The sequence below is a fragment of the Anguilla anguilla genome, chromosome 1, assembly GCF_013347855.1.
Source record: "Anguilla anguilla isolate fAngAng1 chromosome 1, fAngAng1.pri, whole genome shotgun sequence".
NCBI classification, from domain to species: domain Eukaryota; kingdom Metazoa; phylum Chordata; class Actinopteri; order Anguilliformes; family Anguillidae; genus Anguilla; species Anguilla anguilla.
The window spans coordinates 61,745,280-61,758,700 of NC_049201.1; the positions used below are offsets into that span (position 1 = coordinate 61,745,280).

Sequence of the window (13,421 nt, forward strand, 5' to 3'; positions counted from 1 at the left end):
CACTGACTATCAATCACGAATTTCTCCATTTGCAACTTAAACAAAAAAGTTTTTTATCCCCTCACTGGGCTATTTCTGGTTAACAAAAATATTATGCAACATTGATGGATAAATTGGTTCATGTTTTCCAATGTGTTATTTAACAGGAATAGTTAAACAGATGGAAATGTTTTTAAAATGAAATTATTATGTAAAATGCTGTATATGAATGTTTGTATGTCTGTTGTTTCTCCTTATCCATTGTCTGCTGGCCTCCCCTTTCTGCTCTTTCCTTCTCCTCTCTCTCTTTCTCTCCCTCTCTCTGTCTCTCACTGTGTCATCTCAGTTTCTGTACATTCTTCTCACCCTTTTTGTTTTCTGCTCAATGGTCATGTACGTAATAACAGCAAAAATACAAGCTGAATTATTGGTTCTATATTTTGATTTTCAAATATAAATACGTATAATTACATATCCTTTAAGCAAAAGTTGGTGCTCCAAATGCACAATGTAAAAAAGCTAAAGAGTGGACGGAGGCGTATCAAAAGACATTAATCTTGTTCCAGTACAAATAACAGCAATTATCTCGAATTCCGTCCTTGGCCCCAAGTGTTTTCCGTTACTGTTGTGTTTCTGCCGGAGAGTGTAGCTGCAATTGGAAGTAAACACCTGCAAACCATCTGCATATCAGCACTCCTCTCCACTAATTTGATTAACAGTTAAAAGAAACTGTCAGAGGAAGAGGAGGAATAGAGGACATGGGGAGCGGTGTCTGGAGCAGAAATGAGCTTTGATAAATAGAGGCGTAATTATCATGTCTGGAGGCCCTTTTCCGTTTCGTCCTAAATTAGGCGCCAATCAGCGAAAGAAATAAAATAAAAAATAACTGAAAAGCCTCATTGTTGCAGAGCTCTACCATCACCATTCAGAGTTATTAGTAAAATAACCTTTAACAAAGCAAACAGTGTGGCATTTATCATTTCCTCACCTTTTCAGGTACATGTCCCGCAGAAATAGAGCAACAATGTTTATGCCAAATGCAAGCCAAAATTGGATGTAATGGCCAGGGAAATCATATTTTGGGCACATTGAATGTAAATTATACAGCATATGACATTCAACTGAGATTTTCTGAGACATAGAAGATTTAGCAAAAATGAATCCCTCTTTGTTTAAAATGTTACATAATCTAAAGTCTTACAAAAGGAGCATTGAGAGCCTACATCCCTGACAGATTGGTCTACACACTGAAACAAATGTGCGGGAAGGTAACAATGTTGGCTTGCCCTGCAGCACAAAATGTCTGGCCTGAAAATGTTTGACTGAAGCCATTTTTCACTTCCAAGTAGGCACATTCATTATTTCAACATTGAGACATTAACCTGTCTAATTGCGTAATGCTTCAGATTTTCTCATCTGTCATAAGTAATCTATCTTATTTTCTGTATGGATCATAAAACTGTGGTGTGGTGCTTCCACTATGCATGTTGAAGTAACACTCATGGAACGGTCATACTGGACTTAGGTGCCTGGGTGATATGTCTACACAATCTGCCATGTAGAAAGAAGTTCTGTGTGTTGTGTCTAAGCTACATTTTCTATTTTGTCTTAAGAAGTCATAGAACTAACTGTCCTGGTAGCTGTAATTACCGTGTATGACATTGACAGCTTTAAATCAAAGAATGGGTCGGTGTTAATTTAATCAGATTGATTGGTGTATGTTTGGTTTATTGTATACTTAAATTGGAATAGCAACTGCACAACATGTACAACGTGTTAATATAAATAAATGTTTGGTTTATCGTACACTTAAGTTGTGATAGCAACTGCACAACATGTACAGTATGTTAATTTAAATACTGTAATGACATGTTCTTGATACAAGAAAACCACGAGTTACTTGTCTTCTGTTATCAGAATATTTGTATATTTGTGTCAGTATTTTACACAGTAACAATTGTTTGTTTTTTTTATTCACAAGACTTCTTGGTCTGGCTGGTCTGTGATGCTGTCATTCTCAGGGTCACAGTGTGTCAACAACAAACAGGCAGGTATGCACCAAAAACCTCAATTTTCTTTGGAATGCTAAATGCCCAGAAGGCTGTGCACACTGGCCTTAAAAGCCCTTTGTCTCTGTAAATGGTTTTATGTGACTGTACAGAATGTTATAGAGTTAATTAGAACTACCTTGCATGAAGTATCTCAAAAGCTTTTTTAACTATGTAATATTTTCAATAAATACAGGGTTATTATCTTTTTGCTAAAGGTTGCACATTTCACAGGCAATTCTAGCAGGCTATTCCTGTGATCGATACAATTGTAATTAATGGTAACCTAAACTGGTTACTTCCATAAACTGCTGACTTAAAAGTATATTTAATCTGACAAGTTGCAAACAGAAATAACCATGACCAGTACTATGTAACATGTATACATTGTAACTGCAACTTGCTGTTGACCTCTTTTCAATTTAACCACACCTTGCTTGATTTTAGTAACACATATTTTAAAATGTCATTTTAATCAACATTTTTTGTTGAATTCGGTGACTGTTGAATGTGAGATGCTTGTATGAGACATGAATAAAGAAAATATAGCTTTTGCTTAGAGTAAAGTTCAAAACGTATTGCACTTATACTGAATATGCGTTCTAATACAAAGTGAGTCTGACGGCTCAATTTCCCATCCCATTCTCAGCCAGAGAAAGGATTAGTGTCTGAATCTCCACCAGCAGTTGTGCTGCTTTTACCTGTCATCTACTGCACAGCATCCGCTTTGATACTCCAGTTAGTATTTCATCTCTATGAAGCCTCAGACCCTGTTTCGTTGCTATTTTAAATTGCACATGTGTTCCCTGGATGAAACAGCTGTTGTTACTGTTTGCCTTAGATTGCTTACTGCTTCACGTCCTGCATATTTACCATGTCTTTAAAAAGCCTTTTAGATCTGAACCATGCATGGGAAAGAAACCTGAGAGGTAAAGAGTAGGAGATGGAAATATGGTACTCCTTCTTAACTAGCCTGAAAGCAGAATGGTGATAATTAGGTGGGCTGATGGGGATCAAGCTGTCATCAGTGAGATATGCATTTCTCCTGCATTTCCCATCAGAATGAGATATTAGAAATGAGTCTGTACCTGACAGTCTGTGTGAGATTTGAACCCCTCCCCCATCCCACTATGTCCCAAATCACTACCAAGTTGAGTTCAGGCTAAAAAGCACTCCCTTTGGGCTGGTTTAACTGCATGAAGTGATGATTAGGACCTAACTACTTCTTTCTGAAGTCCGAGGTGTACAGCTTTAATCTTGAGAACAGCGATCAGTATGAATCTGGCTGTTCACATGGGTGAGTGAAAAAACATGTCAATAATGAGAACATATCATCTTGTCACTTTGTGTTTACTGACAAAATTAAAACATAACAATTTACCTGACATTTGCAATGCATTAATATAACTTGAACTTTGAAGTTTCAGATAAAAATGTATGATGCAAATTGCATCAATAATAATTTGCATATTATATGTATTAGTATATGCATGTCATATGTGCATATCATTTGAATAAAGTAGAATGCTTTTCCTCATTAAAAAAACTTATTAAGATCTGGTAAACCCAAGTATACCTATATTGATACTATCACTGTGCGGAGTTTGGTCTTGAAAGATCCAAATATTGGGGTTCTCCACCACATGTTTGTGTTTTTGTATTTACAGTATATGTCCATCTTTGATTTTATGAGATGATATACCAGTGAGCTGCATGTCCCTTATGTCTGTGATCCATTCATGTTTTGACCTGAATGGATAATTTTGAGTCATGTTGCCTCTCTCAGGACATCACAGTAGAGTTCACGGTATATGTTGGATCCATGCCTGGAAATAACGATACCTAGAATTTGATCATTTTGGAAGTATCAGCGGCAGGGAATAGTGTTTGTTAAAAGAAAATGTCACTTGTCGCCTCAGTAGCCTAGCTTCCTCTATTATCTCAGTCTCCTTAGGCAGCAGTGCTATACTAAATAAACGATTTGGTACTGATGGGAAAAGGATGGAGAACTGTGCGTGCGTGTAAGTGATTATGTATCCAAAATGAAGTCACTTGTTTGGAATTAGAGCGTGGAATGTCGTCTTACGCAACCGTTACCCACAGTCCTTCTAGTGACTCAATTATGGATTGACCAAAGCTGAGTTGGCACTCCCATATCTATCACTTCTGTAGCCGTTTGTTACCCGAAGGTTTATGGCATGAACCAGGCAGGCATGAACAAAATTCTATGTAATGATAAAAGGCAATTTTGCAAGTAAGAAGTATTTCATTGCAGTTTTCATTGTCAGAATGGTCAATAGTCATGAGTTCACATAGCCGTGTGTGTTTATATGTGCAGGGAACGGGGTGTGTGAGGGAGGGGAGCCTGCTATTGTGTTTCCTTTGATTTAAATATCCCAGAGAATCTTGGCAAGATGTGATGGCTGGCTCCGTGACGAAGTGAAAAGGAATAAGAATACACACTGTACCGACAGAGGACGCCATTGACACTATTGGTAGTTAACCAGAGCGTCGTCTGGCTCCTGCTCATAGCTCAATGCAGTGAGCTGCCTGCAAAGGCTCCGTGCATGTCTTGAGACAACTATGTCTCGCCCGCTGTTTTTATTTTAAAGTTTTTTTCAAGGAATCGAGTAGTTATCGTTCATGCGCTTGTCCTACCTATCAACCACATTTGTGGATAGATATAAGGATCTGTGGATTACCTTGTTCTCGCGGTTTGCGCTATGGACATATTGTAACCTTGTTGTCTAAATGACCACTTCATCGATGAAGGATCGCTCAAGGAACTTATAATTAAGCAAGACAAAAGGGAAGCAAAATGGGAAAACTTCAGTCAAAACACGGTAAGATGTTGTTCTATGCAAACACATTTTACTGTATTTTAATTAATTTGCTGCTGTCCGCTTTGGATTGTGCTATATTGGAAATAGAGAGTTAATGTCTTTAAACCTCTCTTTCTGTGCGTGCCCGGGATCCAGCCTGTAAACGCAGAGAAAACCCCGAAGGTGAGAATCATCCTTTATCCATCAACTTAAACTTCTATAATACTTAGTTTCTTTGCTGTTATCGGAATATTAAACGTACCTTCGCTTTTTGGATTTCCATTTTCCAGGAGGCAGTTTCGTTGTGAACGCGTACATCTCTCGGAGAGGGGTGGAAGAGAGCGAGAGGTACGGCGCAGCTGATCACAAATTTAAAGAGAGACAGGTAAGATGACGGTTTCTTTAAGGATGTAACCTAACATGGGTTTTTGGATAAGTACATAAATGAAGCTGATTGGAAAAATGCTGTTGTTACACGGAACCATTGTGGATGCATTTTACTGATGTCATTACTTTGCAGAATAATGTGTAGAGAGGAAGCAGTTATAACTTGGCGAATTGTTTCTAAACATGATTATTCATTCTATAAGTGTAATGGCTGTTCCACGTACAATCGTACAATCATTGGCTGTTTTTCAGTGTTTGGATTTTAAGACGTGTATCGTAGTGCCGACTGAATTACTGAAACGTACGTGCTGAATTAACACGCGTCTTAAATTCAAATATCAGCAAACACAGGAGCGGACTATGGTCTTTTGAAAGACTATAAAAGGTAATCAGTTTCAACTAACTCTTAGTCACAACCATTGCCCCTAGAGGACACTAAACTTGATAACTCTCTTGGTTCATATTCTTAACCCTTTCAGGCAATTTCTGCTGTCATTGTTCAACAAACTTTCACAGCTCATCTAATTGAAGATGGGGCAAATGTGCTGTATTTGAGTTAATTGCAATCTTGGCTGTCTGGAATATTTTAGCTATGCGATTAGAGACCACAATTAACTTTTACCTTCATTGCTTTTTGGGTTTAAATGCATAGTTTTGTCCTGAGCTGTTACCTGAGATAACACTAAATTGCCCTGTGTGTCTGTACGACTACCACCTTCGTTTTGCTGCAACAGGGCAAGGTTTGACCTTTCAAAACTGTCCCAAGAATCACTGTTTCAAAGTCTGCTGCGGTTTAGTATACCCAGAGTTCTCCGCTAAGACATATCAAAGGCTTTGTGAAACTGAAGATCGTTGTTGCCGCTGTCACAGTTGGCAGCGTGACAAGCTGCTGTTATTCCCTTGAATTCTGGACAGGTTACCGCAGTTGCAAACACACATCGCCGCCCTGCGGAGAGGTTTGGCCGTGAGTGGCACAGAGCTGCACGTTACTGTGAGGATATCCTGAGGTGAAGGCAGTGGCTCTGGTGGAGCTGGGATAGGTGTAAGGGTTATTGTTGTTGCTGCTGCTGGCATTTCAAGGTGCTGTGTTCTTCCTCGTTCGATGCCCTGCTCTTCCTATGAAAGCTGTGGTTCTGCCAGGCAGCTCCCAGTGACACTACATTACATCATCACGGTTACAGTGAAATGTTGAAAGGTGTGGGCTTGAGCCTTCACACAGAAATGTGTCTGTAGGTGAGGCTGTATGGGGGTGTGCCGGTGCGGTGGGTCAGGTTCCACTCAGTCAGATGACCTCATGGATGAAAGGGGTCATTCTCCTGCCACCCACTTTTAGCGAATTAAGAAGTTTTTATTTATGTCATTTATGAATCATCTGCTTCGCTCTTAGCAAGAATTTCCCATAAGAACATGCTGTTTAGTCTGCTGTTAGTGGGTAGAGTCATAATTTTTCATCTCGTTTGCATAACTGGCAATACACTCGGGTGAAGTCGCTCTAATTTGTGATCAGGGTGATCTGATTCGTTTTCATAGAATTTGAATAATAGGGAGTGCCACTACTGTAGATTGGATCGAAGCGAACAGTAAGTTGGGGAGAATTACAACTTTCTGCTTCACTGTTCTGAATCTGGTGATTTGTTTTTCTTGATAAAAATGTAATATCAGTTTGAGTAAGGATAAGCTCTGCAGCTGACTGCCTTTAACTGTATTGTATCTAATGTGGCAGCTTCACCTTTGTGTAAAAAAAAAAACATGACTACATTTTATAATTATTTTATATATAAGAAAGAAATTGACCTTAACAATGTGCCTTTTTGGTAGGTAAACTTAATTAAGATTGAAATGAATTAGTTCTTGATGGATAATCATTATGATTTTTTTTTAAAGGCAGACAGAGATTTTTCACCATCTACCTGCCTATGCCCAGCGTGCACGACGGCAGGTCAAACTCAAACTCTTCTGTGGGTGGGGTTTAGAGGGACAATCCATTTTTGTTTGTTACTGAACAGGTCCAGGCCCCTGTTGTCGTAGAGGCACCTGGAGCTTCAGTAAGTTTCATTTACTCAAATATTGACACATAGGTGCCGGTTAGTCAAAGCTTCAGTTGTAAAAGCCTAAGCACTGATCAGCTAACATACAGGAAATAGATCAAATATGCTGTGAGTGGATGTGAGTAAAACATCACTCATATGATCAAGAAACATATGCAAGTGTTGCATGGTGTTAAAAAGCTGTTCTTCAGATAGTTAGTTAGATAGTTAAACAGCAGTAAGGAACCAGCCCCTTCCCCAATGCAACCCACCATCCCCTTCCCCCATTCTCCCCATCCCCAAAGTGCAGGAATGTGTAATCTAGTGCAGCTGACAGACATCAGAGAGAGAGAGAGAGAGAGAGAGAGAGAGGGAGGGAGAGAGATTTTGTTGGTGTGTGAGAAGAGAAAGAGGATAGTGATAGATGTAGAGAGGGAGAGTGATTATGTGTCTAAAAGAGAAAGAGAGTGGCAGATATTTTCATTTTGTTACATATTGGTTTACTTTATCTGCCCCTCAGCGTTGTCTGGTGTATATCTGTCCAAATATGAAGCACAGTCTGTAAACGTATAAACTTTAGTGAACTAGAGGTAGAGACAGATGTTGTAATTTGAAACTTGGTGCTAGTACATGTTTGTTGCACTCATGATTATTTCCTTACCCAATAGCAGCTATGATGTAAAAGAACACACATTTGATGATTGGGGTAGATTTTCCTTTTACAGTCACCCGATGTTTCTTTTTATTTTGCTAGGTCAACACTGTGTTCAGCAAGCTCTCCTTTACTTCATTGGTTGGTATTTTGGTTGCTTTATTCTTTTTTGAGCTATGTGGATTTTCCAGAGTATTGTTTTTTTAAGAAAATTTGTTATTACTTTCTTTGTTGGCTTTATTTGGTCTAGGGAGGTTATTGCTTGGACGGTGGCTAGTCTTGTCAATCAGAAACATTACAAAAAAGCTCACAAACATGAGCTTTCACACAAATTTTGTTTATTATGATGCTGATAGGGATTATGAATAAAATCCCAGTTCTTTGTTTAAATCTTGACTCACTGCAAAGAGACCAGGCCAGATGGTTAAACATAATAATGTATTTTTATATGTCTGACTCTAAGGGTGTTCTTCATGAATATTCATGGTATGTTCAGTACCCTATCCATAGCTGATTTTGGAGGCCATGATTAGATATTCATATTGAAATACTCCATTATATGGTTTTATTCTCATCTCATCCAAACAGGAGTCATGGATTGGAGCTGAGAAGCACTTGCCAGGTTCTCGCTAGAGTTCTGAAGGTGGGCTTCATGATCCCCACAATGGGTGGAGCTTTATGTTGTAAATGACTTACATATATGGACCAATCAAGACGTTGCTTCTGTTGCGAAGCACTGTGATTTGTGCAATCATTAAAGACATGATAGCTCCCCAAGGTCTTGCTCACTCATCACTAGTCTCAGTTCTTCACCTCTTCTCACAGGTAGCTCAAGGTTATGTTACTCAGTGTTCGTGAAATTTGTACAAGGAAACTAGTGACGATGCAAAATCAGCCAATCATGAAGCACCTGATAAACAGGAACAGGGAAGCAGGCTGTATACCAGTGCTCTAAAATGTAATGGCAGGAGTGTTCCTCTTTACTGGGAACTCTGCATGTGCGCAACAGACCATTAAAGTAATGTTAAGCGCATGTTGAGGCATTGTTCTGTCTAAACTGTGCTTATGTTGAATTGCCATCACAATCTTAAGAACTTCAGAAAAGTCAACAATTAGTCTGAATAGGCTGTCCTGATCGACAGACTGTAAATATTTGACAGTTGGGCTCCAATCTTTTTACCGTGATAGGTGTGTTACTTAGGTAACAGACTACTCTAGAATTGTTGTGTTGTTCAATTAAAGTAGCAATTTTGAAAATGTGTTCATTAGACATGCATGGAATTGTACAGTATGAAACTCAGCCCATTCTGACCGAATGCACCACAGTCATTATAAAGGCAATGTAGTGTCCTGAGTAAGAACAATACCTGGGTAGACAATCTATTCCTCAAAACCTCTTATTGTTTAAAATGCCTGGTCTGTGAAAGCCCAAGTATGTCTGCCTTTCTTTCAAGGTCAGGCTCCTTCCTTCCGTAGTCCATTTTATAATCGTAGTTGATGTTTTACCACACAGACAGCCCTTTCAAATGAAAAACACCAGTATGAGAATGAGGGAAATCCCCATGGACACTTAGATGAGGAGAAAAATGGTAATTTTTTTAAAGCCCAGAGAGTTTATTAGATTTTTTATCAGAATGGATGAGCCTAGTTATAGCTGTATGGCATTTTTATTTCTGAGTTTCATGATGCATATTCTATTATCAGATTAAGCAAATAGCAGCCAAAGGCCTTTTGACACACACTGGCTTTGACCAGGAGGAAGAATTATGAGAACAGGACAAATCTGCAAATCTCCCGATTGGGAAAAGGAGGATCTTGTGTTTCGATGTCCCTCCTCCCCTGACCCTCCACCCCAGTTGTCTGGGAGGATAGGTAAATCTGGAATCTGTTATTCCTTTGCTGTTTGGCTCTTACATCAAACAAGTGAGGGGTGAATTATTGAAGGTGTGTGATACCATGGGAGCCATAGTGTTCCACTCCCATCACTTGGTGGTGGTGGTTGGGGTGAGGGGGACAACCTTGTAAAAATAAAGATGAATTGCAAAGGAAGGGCCAAGACTGCAAGCAAAATGGAGCTGTTATACTTGCTAAACCACACGTTAAACATGCTAACCACGTGTTAAAAGTTGTGCATTTATAAATAGCAAGCATGTACAATTTCATTTGGATAGCATCTAAATTGTAGATCCAAATGCATTTGTCCAATGTTAATCTGATTATCTGACAAATGTTTTACAGTATGACTAGATTTTCATTTGTTGCTTATGGTAAATTTAGCAGATAACTGAGTTTACTGTAAATGCAGATGTGTGTAATTCTGCAAGGATAGAGGATGTAGCCGTGATGGGGTAGGCATTCACTCAATTGTGACTCAACATCCAAATTAGCCAAGTGAGAAAAAAAATAAGTGATAAAGAGGTTGTTTAGAATCACTCAAAACTACCCTAACTGTAGCTTTACTTGAATGTGGTTTTGTCTTGCTAATTAATATGACCTGCTTCTACAGGACCTACATTCCCCACATCCACTGATAAGTTTATAGAGACAGTCTCTTCACTGTGCCATCTGTGCCATTTAACTGCACACGCCTTGGAATGTCTTGGTCCCAGAGCAGTATGTAGGTTGGTGCTAAAAATGTTGGAACTGGCTCTGTGTGACTCAGGAAGGGAGACTGGCCAGGACTGGTGAAAGACTGATGATTCTGACTGCTCTTCTCAGGTGTTGCACCCACAACTTGTTTTAACACCTGGCGGAAAAGTATCTAGAGACATGCCAGGAAAAGCTAATGGGTAGGAAAGCCAAACAGAATGATTCAGGTAAATGGGGCTGTTCTCCAGTAAAAGGGTTGCTAACACATAAATAATTTCCACAAAAATATCGTCTCCACTAGATTATCAAGGAACCACAGCCAATAACTACTTATCAGTTTTTTATTTTGCTTTTTACAACTTGCTTACAATTTGGGAAGTTTCTTAATCTCCTTTCAAACTCACTTTTTATATTTTAATTTGCAGTTGTTTATCAAAAAGAAAATATATTAGGAAAGCAATCTGTGAAGGGTGATAGGGTGTAAACTAGGAACACTTTTTCTCTATATGACAAAAAAGGACATAATTTGATTTATCAAGAGTACCTTTGTTTTTCTGACAAACACTAGATGCACTCATAGTATGTTAGCGCTTTGAAGTGAAGCAAACACTTTGAAGTGAGACCACTTTTGCCTTGCTATGAAGGGCTGCTCAGAAAATCATTTTCCTTAAAGAACGTAGAGTTGGAGAGCAGGAGAGCAGGAGAGTAAAGTCCAAGGGCTCAAGTTCTCTTGTGAAATCATTTTTACGTGATTACAGCTGCACTCACATTTTTAATTCATCAGAAGACATTCAGAATGTGTTAGTGCAGGTTTCATAAAAAAAGATTTCACATGGACAGTGTTGTCCTTGGAAGTTGCTGTCCAGACATCCCATTAGGAATCACTTATTTCTGAGACCGGGCACTCAGACTAGAAGGAAAAGTTTGACTTGTATTGTCAGCACTTCATATGTTACAGTATTTGCAGATTATTTAGTTAAGCGTTTTCTTTTACTAGCAAAATCTGGCTCCATTTATTATGAAACAGAATTTCCCCTATTTCCATATTACCCTAATTTTCCATATTTTCCCCAAAACATTTTGTCTTTCTGTTTCAGTGAATTTATTTTTATATAGTGAAAGTTATTTTTACAAAGTCATCCATATAAAACCCCCTGAAAAGTCAGTCATATGAAATATGTGAAACAATACTAAAACGAGGAAATAGGAAATATTTGTTCACAGAAAATAATTTTAAATATTTTCATATTAAAGAGCTAAATATCAGAAGTAAAAGTTTCATCTTTTTAAGGCAAGTACAGCTGGGTTTTTGTGTATTGTCAGTAAGTAGTTAAATTTTTAAGTTATCTTACTTTTTCCTCTCTGGACTCTTGAACCATATCTCTGTATTATACACATGGTTTGGTTCTCCAATGTATGTAAAAAAAATGGGATATGGCTTACTTTTCTGGTTAAGGGCAAGTTCGTGTTGCCTCTATTTTCTGCTAGAACGGGATGTTTTGTTTGGACCCTCCTCTCCACTGCCATATCCGTATGTCTTTAACTTAAAGTGTACCCAAATGCGTATGTTTGTGATATTTGGTTTGGAATAGAAGCCAAAGGTACCTGGCTACTTTAAAGCTTTTCACAGTCAGTTATGAATTTCCTCTACAAACACACCAAGGAGTCAGTTCTGTGCCACGCTCTTGTTTCTCCACCATTGAATGGATGCGGTGGTTGACTCTGAAAGAGTGGCTTCTACGTCTGTATTATTCAAGGAGCAATTTTGTGCCTGTCTGACCAGTATGTGTACATTTCATTACGATGCAGTATCACTTTCATCCTCTTTCGGTCACGGTGTTCTTCATTGGCCCTTCTCTAGCTTTCACTGTAAATTAGGGTAATGAGGAGCAGTGATGTGCTTTTATTCTTTTAGAGATTGCTGCTAGCATTAATCTCTGACTGGGGCCAGACGGGTAGTGTTTGTGTATGTGTCGGGGGGGGGGAGGGGGGGTGTTGTTGAGGAAAGCTGCGTTAATGTGTGTGAGACTTTATTTCTAAAGAGACTTGGAGGCATTGGGGAAATTTTTATGTTCTTTTTTTTTTTGGTCTCTTTCTTTTTTCCTTCTTTTTTTTTTTTTTTTTTGAAGCTGGCTTCACAAGAAGCAGTTCTGTGAGCCTGGGTCTCTGAATGAGATGCATGTGGCTGCAGTCCAGAACAGCAGGGTCTTTCAGCATGGCTGCGGCTAACATCTGGTCCTGGTTTGTACAGCAGAAACCCTGGAGCAGAGAGAGAGCCTGTAGTGGGGGGCAGGCTGTGGGGGTTACGAGGGAGGAGGGGGGCATTTTGGAGGGCTGTTCTGTATGTGGAGGGGGGGGGGGGGGGTGGTAGAAGTGGTAAGCAGGAGGTGTGTGGATACACTCTTTTTCTCTCTTGTGAACAGGTCACTGAAAGACTGGGATTACATTCCCTTCCCGTGAGATCAATTCATTTTTCTCCCTATGCTGTGAAAAATGCCCCCCCCCCCCCCAAAAAAAAACAGTTTGTAAATCGGTTACTTCCTCCCCCCCCACCCACATATTTGCTCCAGCCCACAACCACTCATCCTCCCCCCAATATTGGCACCACCACCACAGAATCTTCTGCCAGTGCTAACGTCAACACCTTGCAGGCCAAGACACTTTGAAATGTGATCAAATTCCTGCCTTGGTTATGAGTCTATGTGGTTGTGTGTGTGTATGTTTGTGTATATGTGTGTTCGCATGGAAAAATACATTGCAGGCGGATTGCATGTTTTTATTTGAGGATATTTATACTGCGAGAGGACCTTTGAAGTTGTTTGCTCACTTCAAACAAGAACCGGCTTGGAGCACAGGCTGGCTGGGCGGGTGATGGGGTGTCGAGTCGGAGGGGGCAGGGCAACTGGGATGCTCTCAG

The 13,421-nt window shown here is 39.4% G+C and overlaps 1 protein-coding gene across 2 annotated transcripts in view; it reads left to right on the forward strand.

Annotated features, from left to right (window-relative positions):
• The first annotated feature begins 4,526 nt into the window (after positions 1-4,526).
• The window catches only part of nkd2b (NKD inhibitor of WNT signaling pathway 2b), a 35,071-nt gene continuing 26,176 nt past the window's right edge, over positions 4,527-13,421 (forward strand). The window contains exons 1-3 of one of the 2 annotated variants that reach the window (XM_035406710.1): positions 4,527-4,870; positions 5,006-5,032; positions 5,140-5,234. In XM_035406710.1, the coding sequence (XP_035262601.1) occupies positions 4,846-4,870; positions 5,006-5,032; positions 5,140-5,234 (147 nt within the window). In that variant the 5' untranslated portion in view covers positions 4,527-4,845. Of the gene's footprint in view, positions 4,871-5,004; positions 5,033-5,139; positions 5,235-13,421 lie in introns of those variants that run through there. The other variant, XM_035406721.1, reaches the window with a different exon arrangement.